Source organism: Salvelinus namaycush, chromosome 25, assembly GCF_016432855.1.
Source record: "Salvelinus namaycush isolate Seneca chromosome 25, SaNama_1.0, whole genome shotgun sequence".
NCBI lineage: Eukaryota > Metazoa > Chordata > Actinopteri > Salmoniformes > Salmonidae > Salvelinus > Salvelinus namaycush.
This window is the reverse complement of record NC_052331.1, coordinates 36,271,623-36,289,587: the sequence shown is the minus strand read 5'-3', so window position 1 is coordinate 36,289,587 and position 17,965 is coordinate 36,271,623. Positions and strand designations below refer to the sequence as shown.

General features: G+C 45.3%; 1 protein-coding gene across 2 annotated transcripts in view; it reads right to left on the bottom strand.

Moving 5' to 3' along the window:
• The window catches only part of LOC120020685 (rho GTPase-activating protein 29-like), a 72,253-nt gene that overhangs the window by 44,824 nt on the left and 9,464 nt on the right, over window positions 1-17,965 (bottom strand). The window contains exons 1-4 of one of the 2 annotated variants that reach the window (XM_038964390.1): window positions 8,449-8,831; window positions 4,448-4,544; window positions 3,883-3,955; window positions 3,564-3,639 (exon numbers count right to left, since the gene is read on the bottom strand). In XM_038964390.1, coding sequence (XP_038820318.1) covers window positions 3,564-3,639; window positions 3,883-3,939 — 133 coding nt within the window. In that variant the 5' untranslated portion in view covers window positions 3,940-3,955; window positions 4,448-4,544; window positions 8,449-8,831. Of the gene's footprint in view, window positions 1-3,563; window positions 3,640-3,882; window positions 3,956-4,447; window positions 4,545-8,448; window positions 8,832-17,965 lie in introns of those variants that run through there. The other variant, XM_038964389.1, reaches the window with a different exon arrangement.

Genomic DNA, 17,965 nt, shown 5'->3' with positions numbered 1-17,965 from the left:
GAGTTCACCAAACTGGAGGGGGAGGTTGTCCTGCTCAGGGAGAGCGTGAGCAAACAGCAACCAGACAACCACACCTTAGAGGAGCTCCTAACCAAGGTGCGGACAGAGCAGGACAGCAGCCTTGCAACACAGCTGAAAGAGGTTCAGCAAGAGAGAGATGGACTCAAGAGAGAGCTGGCTGATCTAACAAAGGAGCTGAGAGAGCTCCTAAAGGACAGGCAGAGCAGTAATAAGGAGCTGACCACACTAAGAGAGGAGCTGCAGGAGAGAAAGAGAACAGAGGACAGACTGCATGAGAGAAAGAGAACAGAGGACAGACTGCAGGAGAGAAAGAGAACAGAGGACAGGCTGCAGGAGAGAAAGAGAACAGAGGACAGGCTGCAGGAGAGAAAGAGAACAGAGGACAGACTGCAGGAGAGAAAGAGAACAGACTGCAGGAGAGAAAGAGAACAGAGGACAGACTGCAGGAGAGAAAGAGAACAGAGGACAGACTGCAGGAGAGAATAGAGAACAGAGGACAGACTGCAGGAGAGAAAGAGAACAGAGGACAGGCTGCAGGAGAGAAAGGGAACAGAGGACAGGCTGCAGGAGAGAAAGGGAACAGAGGACAGGCTGCAGGAGAGAAAGGGAACAGAGGACAGACTGCAGGAGAGAAAGAGAACAGAGGACAGGCTGCAGGAGAGAATAGAGAACAGAGGACAGACTGCAGGAGAGAAAGAGAACAGAGGACAGGCTGCAGGAGAGAAAGGGAACAGAGGACAGGCTGCAGGAGAGAAAGAGAACAGAGGACAGACTGCAGGAGAGAAAGAGAACAGAGGACAGGCTGCAGGAGAGAAAGAGAACAGAGGACAGACTGCAGGAGAGAAAGAGGACAGAGGACAGGCTGCAGGAGAGAATAGAGAACAGAGGACAGACTGCAGGAGAGAAAGAGAACAGAGGACAGACTGCAGGAGAGAATAGAGGACAGAGGACAGGCTGCAGGAGAGAATAGAGAACAGAGGACAGACTGCAGGAGAGAAAGAGAACAGAGGACAGACTGCAGGAGAGAAAGAGAACAGAGGACAGGCTGCAGGAGAGAATAGAGGACAGAGGACAGACTGCAGGAGAGAAAGAGAACAGAGGACAGGCTGCAGGAGAGAATAGAGGACAGAGGACAGGCTGCAGGAGAGAAAGAGGACAGGATGCAGGAGAGAAAGAGAACAGAGGACAGACTGCAGGAGCAGCTAGATCACCACTATGACCTGCCCTCACACAGCAGAGGGGCCCACGTCAACCAGTCAGGCCTCCCCAGCCCTGCCCTCACACAGCAGAGGGGCCCACCTCAACCAGCCAGGCCTCCCCAGCCCTGCCCTCACACAGCAGAGGAGCCCACCTCAACCAGCCAGGCCTCCCCAGCCCTGCCCTCACACAGCAGAGGGGCCCACGTCAACCAGCCAGGCCTCCCCAGCCCTGCCCTCACACAGCAGAGGGGCCCACGTCAACCAGCCAGGCCTCCCCAGCCCTGCCCTCACACAGCAGAGGGGCCCACCTCAACCAGCCAGGCCTCCAAAGTAGATGCCTAACCGACTTGCCAAAACAATGGTTTGTTAACAAGAAATTTGTGGAGTGGTTGAAAAACTAGTTTTAATAACTCCAACCTAAGTGTATGTAAACTTCCGACTTCAACTGGGACGTTCCCCCCTCAGAGTCACCCTACTTTAATGAAGAGAGTTTCTCCATTCTAGAGGGGGAGATGAGTCACTTTCAGGCCCAAGGCAACGTACTGGTCTGTGGAGACCTGAATGCTAGAACAGCAGAAGAACAAGACACTATTAACAGTCATGGGGATAAACACCTACCAGGAAGCAACAACCTTTCCCTCCCCAGAAACAACTATGACAAAGTGAAAAACTAAAATGGAGTACAGCTCCTGAGGCTCTGTCGAACACTGGGTCTGTACATAGTCAATGGTAGGCTAAGAGGGGACTCTTTTGGTAGGTACACCTACAGCTCATCCCTTGGCAGCAGACTACTGTAGACTACTTCCTCACCGACCTCAACCCACAGTCTCTCAGAACCTTCACAGTCAGCCCACTAACACCTCTCTCAGACCACAGTAAAAGTCACAGTATCTGAGAAAAGCGGAACCCAACACATGAAGCATCACGGACCAATAAATGACATGGTACTGAAACAGACCTACAGATACAGACATCTACCAAAAAACTATTAGTAGCGAAAACAATCTCTCCGGGACAACGTTTTAGCCTTAACATTCTGCTGCAACAATGAAGGTGTAAACTTGGCCGTTCGGAACATAAACTTCATACTTGACAAATTAGCCTCGTTGGCTAATCTACAGAAACATAAGAGGAAACCGCCCCCCAAAAAAATACATCTAATCAAAAACAAGAGAACCAGAGAAAGAAAATATACGCCTGCAATATGGGGGAAACACTGAAGCAATACAAACACACCCTAAGAACAAAAAAGGAACAGCACATTAGAAATCAGCTGGTTGGAATTGAGGAATCCATAGAATCAAACCACTTCTGGGAGAACTGGAATAAATTAAACAAACCTCATCAGGAGGAATTGGCTCTTCAAAATGGGGATATGTGGAGAAATCACTTTGCAAACCTCTACAGAAACATAACAAAGAGCCCAGAACAAAAAGATATACCAGAAAAATTACAAATCCTTGAATCAGCAGTCAAAGACTATCAGAATCCTGTGGATACCCCAATTACAGAACAAAAAGTATTGGGAAAAACTTTGCACTCTCCAACCCAAAAAGGCCTGTGGTGATGATGGTATTTTAAATGAAATGATCAAATATACACACACAAATTGGCTATACTCAAACTCTTCAACATTATCCCCACTGCAGGTATTTTCCCTGATATTTGGAACCAAGGTTTGATCACACCAATCTATAAAAATGTAGACAATTTTGACCCAAATAATTACAGAGGAATTTGCATTAACAGCAACTTGGGGAAAATTCTCTGCAGTATCATAAATAGCAGACTACATCACTTCCTTGATGAACACAACGTCCTGAGCAGAAGATTGGATTTTAAAAATATTATTGTACAACTGACCACATTTCCACCCTCCAATTGACAAGAAGTTCACCAAAACAAAAAGGCACAATCTACTCGTGTTTTGTAAACTTCAAGAAATAATTTGATTCAATTTGGCACAAAGGTCTTTTTAATAGACTAATAGAAAGTGGTATTGGACGGACACATGTCCACTACTATTATTATTGCTGTTGGTCCCACCATTTTTGTTAAATGTATACTTCATTTAAACTTGCCATGTCAATAAAGTCTATTGAATTGAGAGACAAGAAAATGGAGGGAGCGAGAGAGAGAGCGAAACGAGAGAGGGGGGGGGGAAACAAAGAGAGAAACTTCACTTGCTTTGGCAATGTTAACATATGTTTCCCATGCCAATAAAGCCCCTTGAATTGAAACAAGAGAGAGAGGGAGAGAGAGAGAGAGGGAGAGCGAGAGAGGAAACAGAAAAAAAAACTGAAGAAAAAGGAGAGAGAAGAAATATCTAAATGAGACTCTTACCCACTAGGTCATTCTTCCACCCAGAATCCTTCTCTGGAACACATCCCCCAGAATCCACAGAGAGATTCTCAGAAGACTAGAAATAACACAACATGCAGACATTTCTTCAATATAGTCATCTGCATTTGTCGTTTTGGAACTGTTTGTCCCCCCCCAAAAAATTACATTTGATCACAAAAAAAAAAACTAAAATATGAAGAAAAAGAATTCCACTTGTATCTACTTTACTGAAAATGTTCTGTAAACCGAACATTCAACTCAATTCAACAGGGTTTAGACTACATTTCGGATCGTTCAGAGTCAGTGTCTGATGGCATACCCTGCTTCTCCTGGTCGGTGGGATCCCCCACCCTGATTGGCTGTCCACATCTCCCATAAGAAAGTCAGACACTCTGAGGAGGAAGTCAGAAAAGAAGACGAGTCAGCATTATCGAGTGAGCAAGACTAGCAAAGCTAAGTATCCGAGACTAGAGGTTTAAACATAGTTGATTTGAATAAATAGGCCTAACAGAGACACGTGAGCAATACTGAGAAAACAAAGTGTTCCAAGACTAGGAAGTTAAAACATATTTATTCAATCAAATAACAAAGAGTCCAAGGCTAGAGGTTAAAGATAAGTGTCCAAGTTTTTTTTTTAAAGGGTAGTTACATATTTATGTAGACATTACCTAACAATGCTCAGTGTGGTTTAAGTGAAATGTTCATGTGGACATGAGCCTATTCATCATTTGTACTATTACAATTAAGACTTGTTCTTTTTGACTGTTAACAGAAAACAATCGAGTACTGTCTACACCACAATCTCTGGCCCTCTGACAAGAGGTTACTAAAAAGCCAACAGTGTTGAAAAAAGGCCAAACCCCCCCAAAAAAAGTCATACTCACACATTGCCAAATGTGAATGCCAAAGTGTCAATGGACGCGTATATCTCGCCAAATATAGCGGTTTTGTTTTCTTGGTTTCCCTCCTTGAAGTTAATGCCTGTTGGAAAGTGATAAAAACCACATGAGTACTTCAACCAGAGACCAAATCGCAATCTTCAGCCAGCCAGCAAAACAGGCAACAAAAGCAGTCAGAGTTAGCCTGGTCATAAAGCTAAATAATGGACTTGTATGTTGACAGCATAACACACACACACACACACACACACACACACACACACACACACACACACACACACACACACACACACAGTAAGATCGCTGTCATGTTAGATCAACACACTATTATTGCTTCATTCATTGGACTGATTGAATTCAATTAACAGTCATTTCATTCATTCATTATTTCATTCATTCATTATTTCATTCATTCGGTCCTGCAGTAAATGAAGCATGTAAGAAATAAGCTACATTTATTAACTTCCTAGTTTCTGTAGATGCAGATAGTAAATGTGTATTTGGATATTATTATTATTATTTTGGTTTTCATGGACTTTAGAAAAGTTGTTGACACTCCACATACCAATCGCTGTGATAACGCCATTCAGTCATGGCCCTTTCAGAACCCTTAACTCACAGAATATGACCACAACATGTTGAAAGCATCGAGCCGTCTATTCAAACGACTAGCACACAGCTCAGACAGCCATGTACACCCCAGAAGACATGCCACCAGAGGTCTCTTCACAGTCCCCAAGTCCAGAACAGACTCTGGGAAACACACAGTACAACACAGAGTCATGACTACATGGAACTCACTCCCACATCAGGTAAAGCAGTCAAAATAGATAAATAAAATATACCTTATGGAACAACGGGGACTGTGAAGACACACACACACACACAGTAATATTGTTGTATTATACATGTTGTATTGTAGATACGTAGTGGTGTAATGATGTTATATGATGTACTATTTTATCTGTTGTTTTATATGTATTGTAAGTGCCTTAATGTGTTTTGGACCCCAGGAAGAGTAGCTGCTGCCTTGGCAGGAACTAATGGGGATCCATAATAAACCCCAGGAAGAGTAGCTGCTGCCTTGGAAGGAACTAATGGGGATCCATAATAAACCCCAGGAAGAGTAGCTGCTGCCTTGGCAGGAACTAAATGGGGATCCATAATAAACCCCAGGAAGAGTAGCTGCTGCCTTGGCAGGAACTAAATGGGGATCCATAATAAACCCCAGGAAGAGTAGCTGCTGACTTGGCAGGAACTAAATGGGGATCTATAATAAACCCCAGGAAGAGTAGCTGCTGCCTTGGCAGGAACTAAATGGGGATCCATAATAAACCCCAGGAAGAGTAGCTGCTGCCTTGGCAGGAACTAAATGGGGATCCATAATAAACCCCAGGAAGAGTAGCTGCTGCCTTGGCAGGAACTAAATGGGGATCCATAATAAACCCCAGGAAGAGTAGCTGCTGCCTTGGCAGGAACTAATGGGGATCCATAATAAACCCCAGGAAGAGTAGCTGCTGCCTTGGCAGGAACTAAATGGGGATCCATAATAAACCCCAGGAAGAGTAGCTGCTGCCTTGGCAGGAACTAAATGGGGATCCATAATAAACCCCAGGAAGAGTAGCTGCTGACTTGGCAGGAACTAAATGGGGATCCATAATAAACCCCAGGAAGAGTAGCTGCTGCCTTGACAGGAACTAATGGGGATCCATAATAAACCCCAGGAAGAGTAGCTGCTGCCTTGGCAGGAACTAAATGGGGATCCATAATAAACCCCAGGAAGAGTAGCTGCTGCCTTGGCAGGAACTAAATGGGGATCCATAATAAACCCCAGGAAGAGTAGCTGCTGCCTTGGCAGGAACTAAATGGGGATCCATAATAAACCCCAGGAAGAGTAGCTGCTGCCTTGGCAGGAACTAAATGGGGATCCATAATAAACCCCAGGAAGAGTAGCTGCTGCCTTGACAGGAACTAACGGGGATCCATAATAAACCCCAGGAAGAGTAGCTGCTGCCTTGGCAGGAACTAAATGGGGATCCATAATAAACCCCAGGAAGAGTAGCTGCTGCCTTGGCAGGAACTAAATGGGGATCCATAATAAACCCCAGGAAGAGTAGCTGCTGCCTTGGCAGGAACTAAATGGGGATCCATAATAAACCCCAGGAAGAGTAGCTGCTGCCTTGGCAGGAACTAAATGGGGATCCATAATAAACCCCAGGAAGAGTAGCTGCTGCCTTGGCAGGAACTAAATGGGGATCCATAATAAACCCCAGGAAGAGTAGCTGCTGCCTTGGCAGGTACTAAATGGGGATCCATAATAAACCCCAGGAAGAGTAGCTGCTGCCTTGGCAGGAACTAAATGGGGATCCATAATAAACCCCAGGAAGAGTAGCTGCTGCCTTGGCAGGAACTAAATGGGGATCCATAATAAACCCCAGGAAGAGTAGCTGCTGCCTTGGCAGGAACTAAATGGGGATCCATAATAAACCCCAGGAAGAGTAGCTGCTGCCTTGGCAGGAACTAAATGGGGATCCATAATAAACCCCAGGAAGAGTAGCTGCTGCCTTGGCAGGAACTAAATGGGGATCCATAATAAACCCCAGGAAGAGTAGCTGCTGCCTTGGCAGGAACTAACGGGGATCCATAATAAACCCCAGGAAGAGTAGCTGCTGCCTTGGCAGGAACTAATGTGGATTCATAATAAACCCCAGGAAGAGTAGCTGCTGCCTTGGCAGGAACTAATGGGGATCCATAATAAACCCCAGGAAGAGTAGCTGCTGCCTTGGAAGGAACTAATGGGGATCCATAATAAACCCCAGGAAGAGTAGCTGCTGCCTTGGCAGGAACTAATGGGGATCCATAATAAACCCCAGGAAGAGTAGCTGCTGCCTTGACAGGAACTAACGGGGATCCATAATAAACCCCAGGAAGAGTAGCTGCTGCCTTGACAGGAACTAATGGGGATCCATAATAAACCCCAGGAAGAGTAGCTGCTGCCTTGGCAGGAACTAATGGGGATCCATAATAAACCCCAGGAAGAGTAGCTGCTGCCTTGGCAGGAACTAATGGGGAACCATAATAAACCCCAGGAAGAGTAGCTGCTGCCTTGGCAGGAACTAATGGGGATCCATAATAAACCCCAGGAAGAGTAGCTGCTGTTGGCAGGAACTAAATGGGGATCCATAATAAACCCCAGGAAGAGTAGCTGCTGTTGGCAGGAACTAAATGGGGATCCATAATAAATACAAAACAGCAACAACAACCTGGGAAAAATTGTCACAAATATAGACATACTGTAGATGGATACTAACAGGAACAGTCAGGGTTGTCCCTTTGGACCCGGAACAGTCAGGGTTGTCCCTTTGGACCCGGAACAGTCAGGGTTGTCCCTTTGGACCCGGAACAGTCAGGGTTGTCCCTTTGGACCCGGAACAGTCAGGGTTGTCCCTTTGGACCCGGAACAGTCAGGGTTGTCCATTTGGACCGTTTTTTTCTGTGTCCCAAAATTGGAAATCTTGTTCTCGCAGGAGAAGAGAATGGTGCTAACCAAAGCATCAGATTATTATCACGTGGTTTTTATTCACGTTAATATATACGTTTCCAATTCATATGTACTAACAGGTCACAGACTCAGTGAGCCGGTCAAGACTACAGCCATATTTCCTTTCCTGTGAGCAGAGCCGAAAATACACCGTCCAAATGCTTTGAAGGAATATTGAGGCCACAGAGATTCGACGATTCTTCGAGAAGACGGCGTCGCACACGTTAGCTTTCTTACACAGGAAACAGTTCAGATCAGTAAGCGAGAGACAGAAGCCAGGCTGAGGAAGCCCAATAAAACATGCAGAGAGAGAGAGTAGAGGAATCAGACTTCACATAGTAGCTTCCTGTCTCTCCGCCACAGGAAACGACTCCGTGTTGTCTAAGATTTCAAGCTGCCTAAGAAAAGCTTTAAAAAAAAACAACCACTGCAAAAAAATACTTACCCACTCCGTCTCTCTGTCTAGTCAACGGTCTGTCTGGTCAATCGGAGAGCACACTCCTGACTCTATTGTCTATGCTCTCCTCTGCCCTCCCAGTACAGAAGAACAGTCTTCTCTTCATTACACTTTCTTGACACTTCCACTTTTTCCTGATGATGCAGCAGAGCCGACAAAACAAAAAAAGACACAAAACTGAAACAAAAAGTCAAATTGCTGGTCCACCTTCAGAAGGGGGGGGGTTGGAGAAGACGGGATCTCCAGAGCCCACGTTCCCAGGCCAGGGCAGCACCTCAGGAGGCCAAAGGGGTTGATAGGAGGTGTAGAGCGTGCCTCCCTGCCGTGAACGCTAGACAGCTGCTGTGCTGCACTCTGCTGCTGTGTTGTACTGGCCCCTGTAGAGGCAAGAGTGTGGAGCGTCTTCCTCAGGACATCCTGCAGTCCTACAACAATGATACCACCGCTGGCTGCCACCAATCACAACCCGCTAAATATGGGAACTGCATCATTCACGCCCAGGCCAGGACGCATTGCGGCTTTCCGTTCTTTAAGAGCATGACATCACTCTCTGTGATCACAGTGAGCCTGTTGCAGAGAGTTTCTCTTCGTGTGGTAGATCTGCTGTCATTCTGTCTGTGATCACAGTGAGCCTGTTGCAGAGAGTTTCTCTTCGTGTGGTAGATCTGCTGTCATTCTGTCTGTGATCACAGTGAGCCTGTTGCAGAGAGTTTCTCTTCGTGTGGTAGATCTGCTGTCATTCTGTCTGTGATCACAATGACACACTATATTTTTCTTGACAGAGGACGGCAATTTATTGGCTCATTGGTGTATGATAAAAAGGTATCCATTAAACGGCAAAAGTGTATTTCTTTATCTAATGAGTGAAGAAAGATGGACAGAATCTATCTATCGAGAGAGAGACAGCAGAGAGAGAGAGAGACAGCAGAGAGAGAGAGAGACACAGCAGAGAGAGAGAGAGACACAGCAGAGAGAGAGAGAGAGACAGCAGAGAGACAGCAGAGAGACAGCAGAGAGAGAGAGAGAGAGAGAGACAGCAAAGAGAGAGAGAGAGCAGAGAGAGAGAGACAGCAGAGAGAGAGAGAGACAGCAGAGAGAGAGAGACAGCAGAGAGAGAGACACACAGCAGAGAGACAGCAGAGAGACAGCAGAGAGAGAGACACACAGCAGAGAGACAGCAGAGAGACAGCAGAGAGAGAGACACACAGCAGAGAGAGAGAGACACACAGCAGAGAGAGAGAGACAGCAGAGAGAGAGACACACAGCAGAGAGAGAGAGACACACAGCAGAGAGAGAGAGACAGCAGAGAGAGAGAGACAGCAGAGAGAGAGAGAGACAGCAGAGAGAGAGAGAGACAGCAGAGAGAGAGAGACACAGCAGAGAGAGAGAGAGACAGAAGACAGCAGAGAGAGACAGCAGAGAGAGAGAGACAGAAGACAGCAGAGAGAGAGAGAGACAGCAGAGAGACAGCAGAGAGAGAGAGACAGCAGAGAGAGAGAGACAGCAGAGAGAGAGAGACAGCAGAGAGAGAGAGACAGCAGAGAGACAGCAGAGAGAGAGAGACAGCAGAGAGACAGCAGAGAGAGAGAGACAGCAGAGAGATGACAACTGTTTTAGAACACAATTAAACTGTGAAACTTTAAAACTCAGAACCAACAAAAGCACAGTACAAAAGCAAGCAGCTGACACTAATCGAAGAGTCCATAAACACAACTTCTGGCAAAATATGTAGGTTATTTCCCTGACATCTGGAATCAAGGACTCATAACCCCAATCTTTAAGAACGGAGACAAATTTGACCCTAACAATTACAGAGGAACGTGTGTGAACAGTAACCTGGGGAAGGTTTTCTGTAGTATTATAAAATGTAGGAGTTCTAAACTTCCTTAATAAGCACAATGTCTTGAGTAAAAGACAAATTGGATTTATATCAAAACATCGCATTACTGATCATATTTATCCCCCACACACCCTGATAGATAAACATGTCCATCAGCATTTGATTCTATTTGGCATACAGGACTGTTCTGCAAAAGTTACTGAAAGTGGTGTATTTTTATTTTTAAAAATTCACCTTTATTTACCAGGTAGGCCAGTTGAGAACAAGTTCACATTTACAACTGTGACCTGGCCAAGAGAGACACAGCAGAGAGAGATCAATCAATGTATACTGGCAATACGTGAAGCATCAAAATTGGCAAGAAAATAACAGAATTCTTTAACCAGAGGCGTGGCCTTCACCACGGTTGCAATCTGAGCCCTGCACTCTTCAATATTTACATCAACGAATTTGCCACTATTCTAGAAAATGCCTGCGTGTGTTAGTCTCCACAATTCAGAGGTTCAATGCCTGCTCTTTGCAGATGACCTATGCCTGCTGTCACCCACACCACATGGCCTACAGCAGAGCTTGGACCTGCTAGAGCAGTACTGCCAGACCTGGGCCCTGGCAGTAAACCCCAAAAATACTAAAATAATGATTTTCCAGAGAAGATCCAGATCTCTGGGAATTAGACCAAAGTTCTCAATTGGTACGAAATAGAGTACTGAACACACTACAATTACTTAGGTTTAAAAATAAGCTCAACTGGACACCTTAATGATGCAGTGAATGAACTGAGAGAGAAAGCACGCAGGGCATTCTACGCCCTAAAGAAATTATTATTGTAATCGAAAATACCTATTAAAATTAGTCTAAATCTAATTGAATGTGTCATTGAACCAATTGCACTTTATGGCAGCGAGGTGTGGGTTCCACTTGCAAAACAAGATTTCATCAAATGGGATTTCACCCCATTGAAACCCTGCATGCAGAGTTCTGTAAGATTCTCCTACATGTCCAGAGGAAAACTACAAACAATGCATGCAGGGCAGAATTAGGCCAATATCCACTAATAATAAAAAGAGCAATTAAGTTTTGGAAACATCTAAAATACAGTGACCCCCTCTCATATCACTACCAAGCCCTGCAATGCCAAGAGCTGAGCAAAGAAAAGAGTCCCCTCATCCAGCTGGTCCTGAGTTTACAAACCTGTTCTACTAACACACTGAAGCCTCAGGACCAGAACATCCAATCAATCAGGATAAACCAAATTACAACACAGTCAAAACAAAACTATATTGCCTATTGGGAAACACAAGCACAAAGCAGTGCAATCTGGCCCTAAATCGACAGTACACCGTGGCTAAATATTTGACCATGGTTACTGATCAAAACCTTAGTAAAACCTTGACAAAAGTACAGGCTCAGTGAGCACAGCCTTGCCATTGAGAAGGGTAGACACAGGAAAACCTGTCTCCCTGTAGAGAAAATGCTGGGCAACCACTGCACCACAGCAGAACCTGAGACAGAGCTGCATTTCCTGACAAAATGCCAAAAATTATTAAACACTGAGTTTTATTTCCCCAAATGTGAAACCTTTATTCAAGGTTTCAAAGACCTCTCTGATGAGGATAGGCTACCAGTCCTGTTGGGGGAAGATACTGAGAGCTGTGGGTTGGCAGCGCACTACATTGCTGCCTGCCATAAGATGAGGGACAGTGTCTGACAGACCAAACTACCTGCACATGTCCTCTATGCTTATTGTTAAATGTATGGTTACTTTGACCCTTGGTTCTTGTTACTGTTGTCCCATTGACCATTTTGATTCTTATTATTATTAATATTGTAAACCTCCAAAGAAAGCCTTGGCTTTATTTTGTACATTGTTATGTCATGCCAATAAAGCAAATTGCATTTTGAGAGCGAGATCCATCGCTAGAGTTTCTTTATGTCTTAACTATCCTCACAGTGTGATGCTATAAAAGCACGGAATGGGAGGAGCTTTAGAGAAGACAGAGGAAAGGTTCCTGTATAGACAATGTTTCTAATGAACTAACTTCTCACTATGGCTGAACATTGTGATGGTTGTAAACAAATGTAGTTAAATTCTTATTTTCAATGACGGCATAGGAACAGGGGCAGAATGACATATTTTTTACCTTGTCAGCGCGGGGATTTGATCTAGCAACCTTTTGGTTACTAGTCCAACGCTCTAACCACTAGGCTACTACCTGCCAAACCACTACCTGTCGCCCCATATAGTTCCAGGTCAGGATCTTCTCTGGTTTTAATTGGTCGATAAGAGTGTCACGGACAACCCTGACTGTGTTCCTGTTAGTATCCATCTACAGTATGTCTATATTTGTGACAATTTTTCCCAGGTTGTTGTTGCTGTTTTGCTTAGGATGTTCCCCCCCCCCCCCCCCCCCCCGTAACTTCTGGCAAACACCCAAAGCCCCCAGGTGTCACAACCGCAACACACACACACACACACACACAAAGGATGTTTGGTTAGCAGGAGACATGAATGACGCAGGATATACAAAGCTTCACCGGGGACTTATCAACAACCCTTTGACTCTTCATCTCCTCCGTTCTACTAATTCATCCCTCTCTCTCCTCGCTGGTTTCTTTCATTCTGTACGTATCATGTTACCCAGGGAGACAGAGGTGGTGTCCAAGCAGAACTCGCCACCTAGTGGCCAGCATTAGGAACTGTATGACACAGTATTTTATTTTTTTAAATCGAAGGCTGATTTAAAAAAGGTGATGGAACAATAAAGTTGATTCAATTTCAAATACCCCTCTCCTCTCACATTCGATATTTCCACTAGAGTGACATTCACCACAAGAGGGTCTAGTGAATGAACTGAAGAACCTGACAGGATCAATGGTTTCCATGGTGATGACACTTCTTGGTCTCCTCCTGAATTTTAAGCATATTTAATTATTTTAAAAGCACCTCTCACAGCGTAAATATGAAGAAGATTAAAAAAAAAAAAAAAGTGCCAAAATGCTGTTCGGAACATATCAATAGATAAGCTGGTGTCTGCTAGACAAAAAAAAAAGAGGAATAAATTAAATAAATTGATGCTTATTTTAACAATGAAAGGGCTTTCTCTGAATTACACTGAACAAAAATATAAAAACACAACATGCAAAAAAATGTCAAAGATTTCTCTGAGTTAAAGTTCATATCAGGAAATCGGTCAAATTAAAATAAATTCATTCGGACCTAATCTATGGGATTTCACATGACTGGGAATCCAGATATGCATCAGTTGGTCACAAAGTTAGGGGGCGTGGATCAGAAAACCAGTCAGTGTATCTGGTGTGAATAACATGCACCGCGACACATCTCCTTTGCACACAGTTGATCAAGCTGTTGATTGTGGCCTGTGGAATGTTGCTTGCGGGAACACGGTATCGTACACATGGATCCAGAACATTCTAAACATGCTCAACGGGTGAGCAGCTTCCAGGAATTTAAATGGCATGACAATGGGCCTCAGGATCGCTTCACGGTATCTCTGTGCATTCACATTTTTAAAATCGACAAAAAATGCAATTGTGTTTGTTGTCCGCGTTTGTTGTCCATAGCATATGCCGTCCCAGATCATGTCTACCCATCTGCCCGGTACAGTTGAAAGAAAAGAAACTGGGATTCATCCGTGAAGAGAACATTTCTCTAGCGTGCCAGTGGCCTATCAAAAGGTGAGCATTTGCCCACTGAAGTCGGTTACGACACCGAACTGCAGTCAGGTCAAGACCCTGGTGAAGACAACGAGCACGAAGATGAGCTTCCCCGAGACGGTTTCTGACAGTGAGCTGGATGTGGAGGTCCTGGGCTGACGTTGTTTCACGTCAGTGACGGTCGGTGCCATTTAAGATGAGGGAAGACGCACATTTCTTTTCATGAACACGGCCTTATTTCTATTACAGCATATTGGATGACTCTCATTCATATTCCATTCACCCAGCTCAATGTAACATCGACAGGTTTAGGCTACTACATGATACTAGAATGTTCCCTATACCCATCATGAGGTTGCTACAACCTAGCTTATGAATGAAAGTTTACAATGTACAGTACCAGTCAAAAGTTTGGACACACCTACCCTTCCAAGGGTTTTTCTATATTTCAACATTGTAGAATAATAGTGAAGACATCAAAACTAGGAAATAACACATATGGAATCATGGAGTAATCAAAAACAGTGTTAAACGAATCAATATGTATTTTATATTTGAGATTCTTCAAAGTAGCCACCCTTTTCCTTGATGACAGCTTTGCACACTCTTGGCATTCTCTCAACCAGCTTCATGAGGTGATCACCTGGAATGCATTTCAATTAACAGGTGGGCCTTGTTAAAAGTTAATTTGTGGAATTTCTTTCCTTCTTAATGCGTTTGAGCCAATCAGTTGTGCTGAGTTCCGTCTACTCCTTCCCTCCACACACGCCAGCCCTTCCCCGCCCTGTTGCACAGCATAGCAGCACCGTCTACTCCCTCCCTCCACACACGCCAGCCCTTCCCCGCCCTGTTGCACAGCATAGCAGCACCGTCTACTCCCTCCCTCCACACACGCCAGCCCTTCCCCGCCCTGTTGCACAGCATAGCAGCACCGTCTACTCCCTCCCTCCACACACGCCAGCCCTTCACCGCCCTGTTGCACAGCATAGCAGCACCGTCTACTCCCTCCCTCCACACACGCCAGCCCTTCCCCGCCCTGTTGCGCAGCATAGCAGCACCGTCTACTCCCTCCCTCCACACACGCCAGCCCTTCCCCGCCCTGTTGCGCAGCATAGCAGCACCGTCTACTCCCTCCCTCCACACACGCCAGCCCTTCCCCGCCCTGTTGCACAGCATAGCAGCACCGTCTACTCCCTCCCTCCACACACGCCAGCCCTTCCCCGCCCTGTTGCACAGCATAGCAGCACCGTCTACTCCCTCCCTCCACACACGCCAGCCCTTCCCCGCCCTGTTGCACAGCATAGCAGCACCGTCTACTCCCTCCCTCCACACACGCCAGCCCTTCCCCGCCCTGTTGCACAGCATAGCAGCACCGTCTCTGCCAATTCGCAGCAGAAAACAAGATTATTTCCCCCCCCACACAAAAGGATATTATTCAAATAGTGAAATTAAATGGTTTTAAAAATGTCCATCCATATTGTGTGTGATGCGCAGGTTGACTCATAACCCACAGTCTCCGTGGTGATATCCGCAGGTAGGTGGGTTTAGGGGTCATTAAATAGTGTGGAAGAAGGGGCGGGCGGGTTGAATAAAGAGAAAAACAATTCCTTAACAAATCCATTAAATGTATCATTCTTGGTTAAATTTATATCTATAAAGCTACGTTCAGGTTTTTCTCCTTCATTATTTAACGCTATCTGACATTATTGCGTAAGCCTAAGACATTATTGCGTAAGCCTAAGACATTATTGCGTAAGCCTAAGACATTATTGCGTAAGACTAAGACATTATTGCGTAAGCCTAAGCTTTAGGGCCTAACTGTACGTGGACCAAATAGCCTACACACCAATTGCCAAATGCTTTTGGGAACGGGCAGGAAAAGTTAAGATCAATCCACTGAGACAATATCAGAGTTTAATTCAATAAGAGAAAAGCTGTGAAATGGAGAGATGAAAATAAAGAGAAAGGAGGGACAGAAAAGTAATGTTTGGAAAACATTAGGCGAGGTTGTAAAAGTGTATGAGAGAGTCGTGCCGGCTGTGTTGTGATGATTGTGAGGCGCCGTACAAATTAAGACCGTCACAAGACACGGGGACGTCAAATAGGACTATGGCACATCAAAAGAGAACTGTAGCATACTGTTCAGATGGGTTAAATGGAAACTGAAACCTGGACACTGACTGTAGGTCACATGCATCCAAGCCGAACTGAAATCTGATCAGAAACATTTTGGGTCATTTTTTGCCCCCACAGCTTTCCATTACAACCGATCGAACTGATGTCATTTGGACATTTTGCACAGAAAATCTTTTCAAAATGTATCTCCACGAGTCCCTAAACATCTTTGCAGATATGACCGAGAATAATTTAGTTGACATGGGTAAAGTTACACATTCATTCTATTAGTTATGACATTGTGGTGAACCAAACTTTATTCAGTCTTCTAGGGCAACATATGACAAAACGGAAAGTTGCCTGTATCTAATTATAGACAAGTTGACTATCAAACAGCCAATCAAAATGTCAGAAATTATTTAAAAAAAGAAAAATATCAAAATGAGACAAAAAAAATGTCATCTCAAATCTGTTCTATGCCGCCTGCAACAGGAACTACTTTCAGCGCAGGCATCACCAACAGTTTCTGGTCGGAGCACCTCCTGAGGGCGTATTAATCCTGCTGTAGAATTAATTGCGGCCAGGTCAAACGACTAGTCACTCTGAAAAAGAAAAACGAATCATGCTTTCGAGTCGTCCAAAAAGAAAGAATGGTTGGCAAACTGCACCTCACTAGGACCCGGCTCAGCAAGCAATGAGCTGACTCCCCCCCCCTCCCCGCACCTCACTAGGACCCGGCTCAGCAAGCAATGAGCTGACTCCCCCCCCCTCCCCGCACCTCACTAGGACCCGGCTCAGCAAGCAATGAGCTGACTCCCCCCTGCACCTCACTAGGACCCGGCTCAGCAAGCAATGAGCTGACCCCCCCTCCCCCCCCATTTCTGAAAGCTGTTGATGTGACAATAAATTATTATTGTCAACACAGTGGCACGCTGACAAAAGGAATTCTTAGTTTCTAGAAACCAAGATGTGCTCATTCCGCCGAGGGAGAGATTCTTCTCTTGGCTTCAGCACAACAATGTTCCAGAAGTTTGTAGATCTGCATACCAAATGGCACCCTATTCCCTAAATAGTGCACTACTTTTGACCAGGGCCCATAGGGGTAGTAGTGCACTACTTTTGACCAGGGCGTATAGGGATAGTAGTGCACTACTTTTGACCAGGGCGTATAGGGATAGTAGTGCACTACTTTTGACCATGGCGTATAAGGGTAGTAGTGCACTACTTTTGTCCATGGCGTATAAGGGTAGTAGTGCACTACTTTTGACCAGGGCCCATAGGGGTAGTAGTGCACTACTTTTGACCAGGGCGTATAGGGGTAGTAGTGCACTACTTTTGACCATGGCGTATAAGGGTAGTAGTGCACTACTTTTGACCAGGGCCCATAGGGGTAGTAGTGCACTACTTTTGACCAGGGCGTATAGGGGTAGTAGTGCACTACTTTTGACCAGGGCGTATAGGGGTAGTAGTGCACTACTTTTGACCAGGGCCCATAGGGGTAGTAGTGCACTACTTTTGACCAGGGCGTATAGGGATAGTAGTGCACTACTTTTGACCATGGCGTATAAGGGATAGTAGTGCACTACTTTTGACCGGGACCCATAGGGGTAGTAGTGCACTACTTTTGACCATGGCGTATAAGGGTAGTAGTGCACTACTTTTGACCAGGGCCCATAGGGGTAGTAGTGCACTACTTTTGACCAGGGCCCATAGGGGTAGTAGTGCACTACTTTTGACCAGGGCCCATAGGGGTAGTAGTGCACAACTTTTGACCAGGACCCATAGGGGTAGTAGTGCACTACTTTTGACCAGGGCCCATAGGGGTAGTAGTGCACTACTTTTGACCAGGGCCCATAGGGGTAGTAGTGCACTACT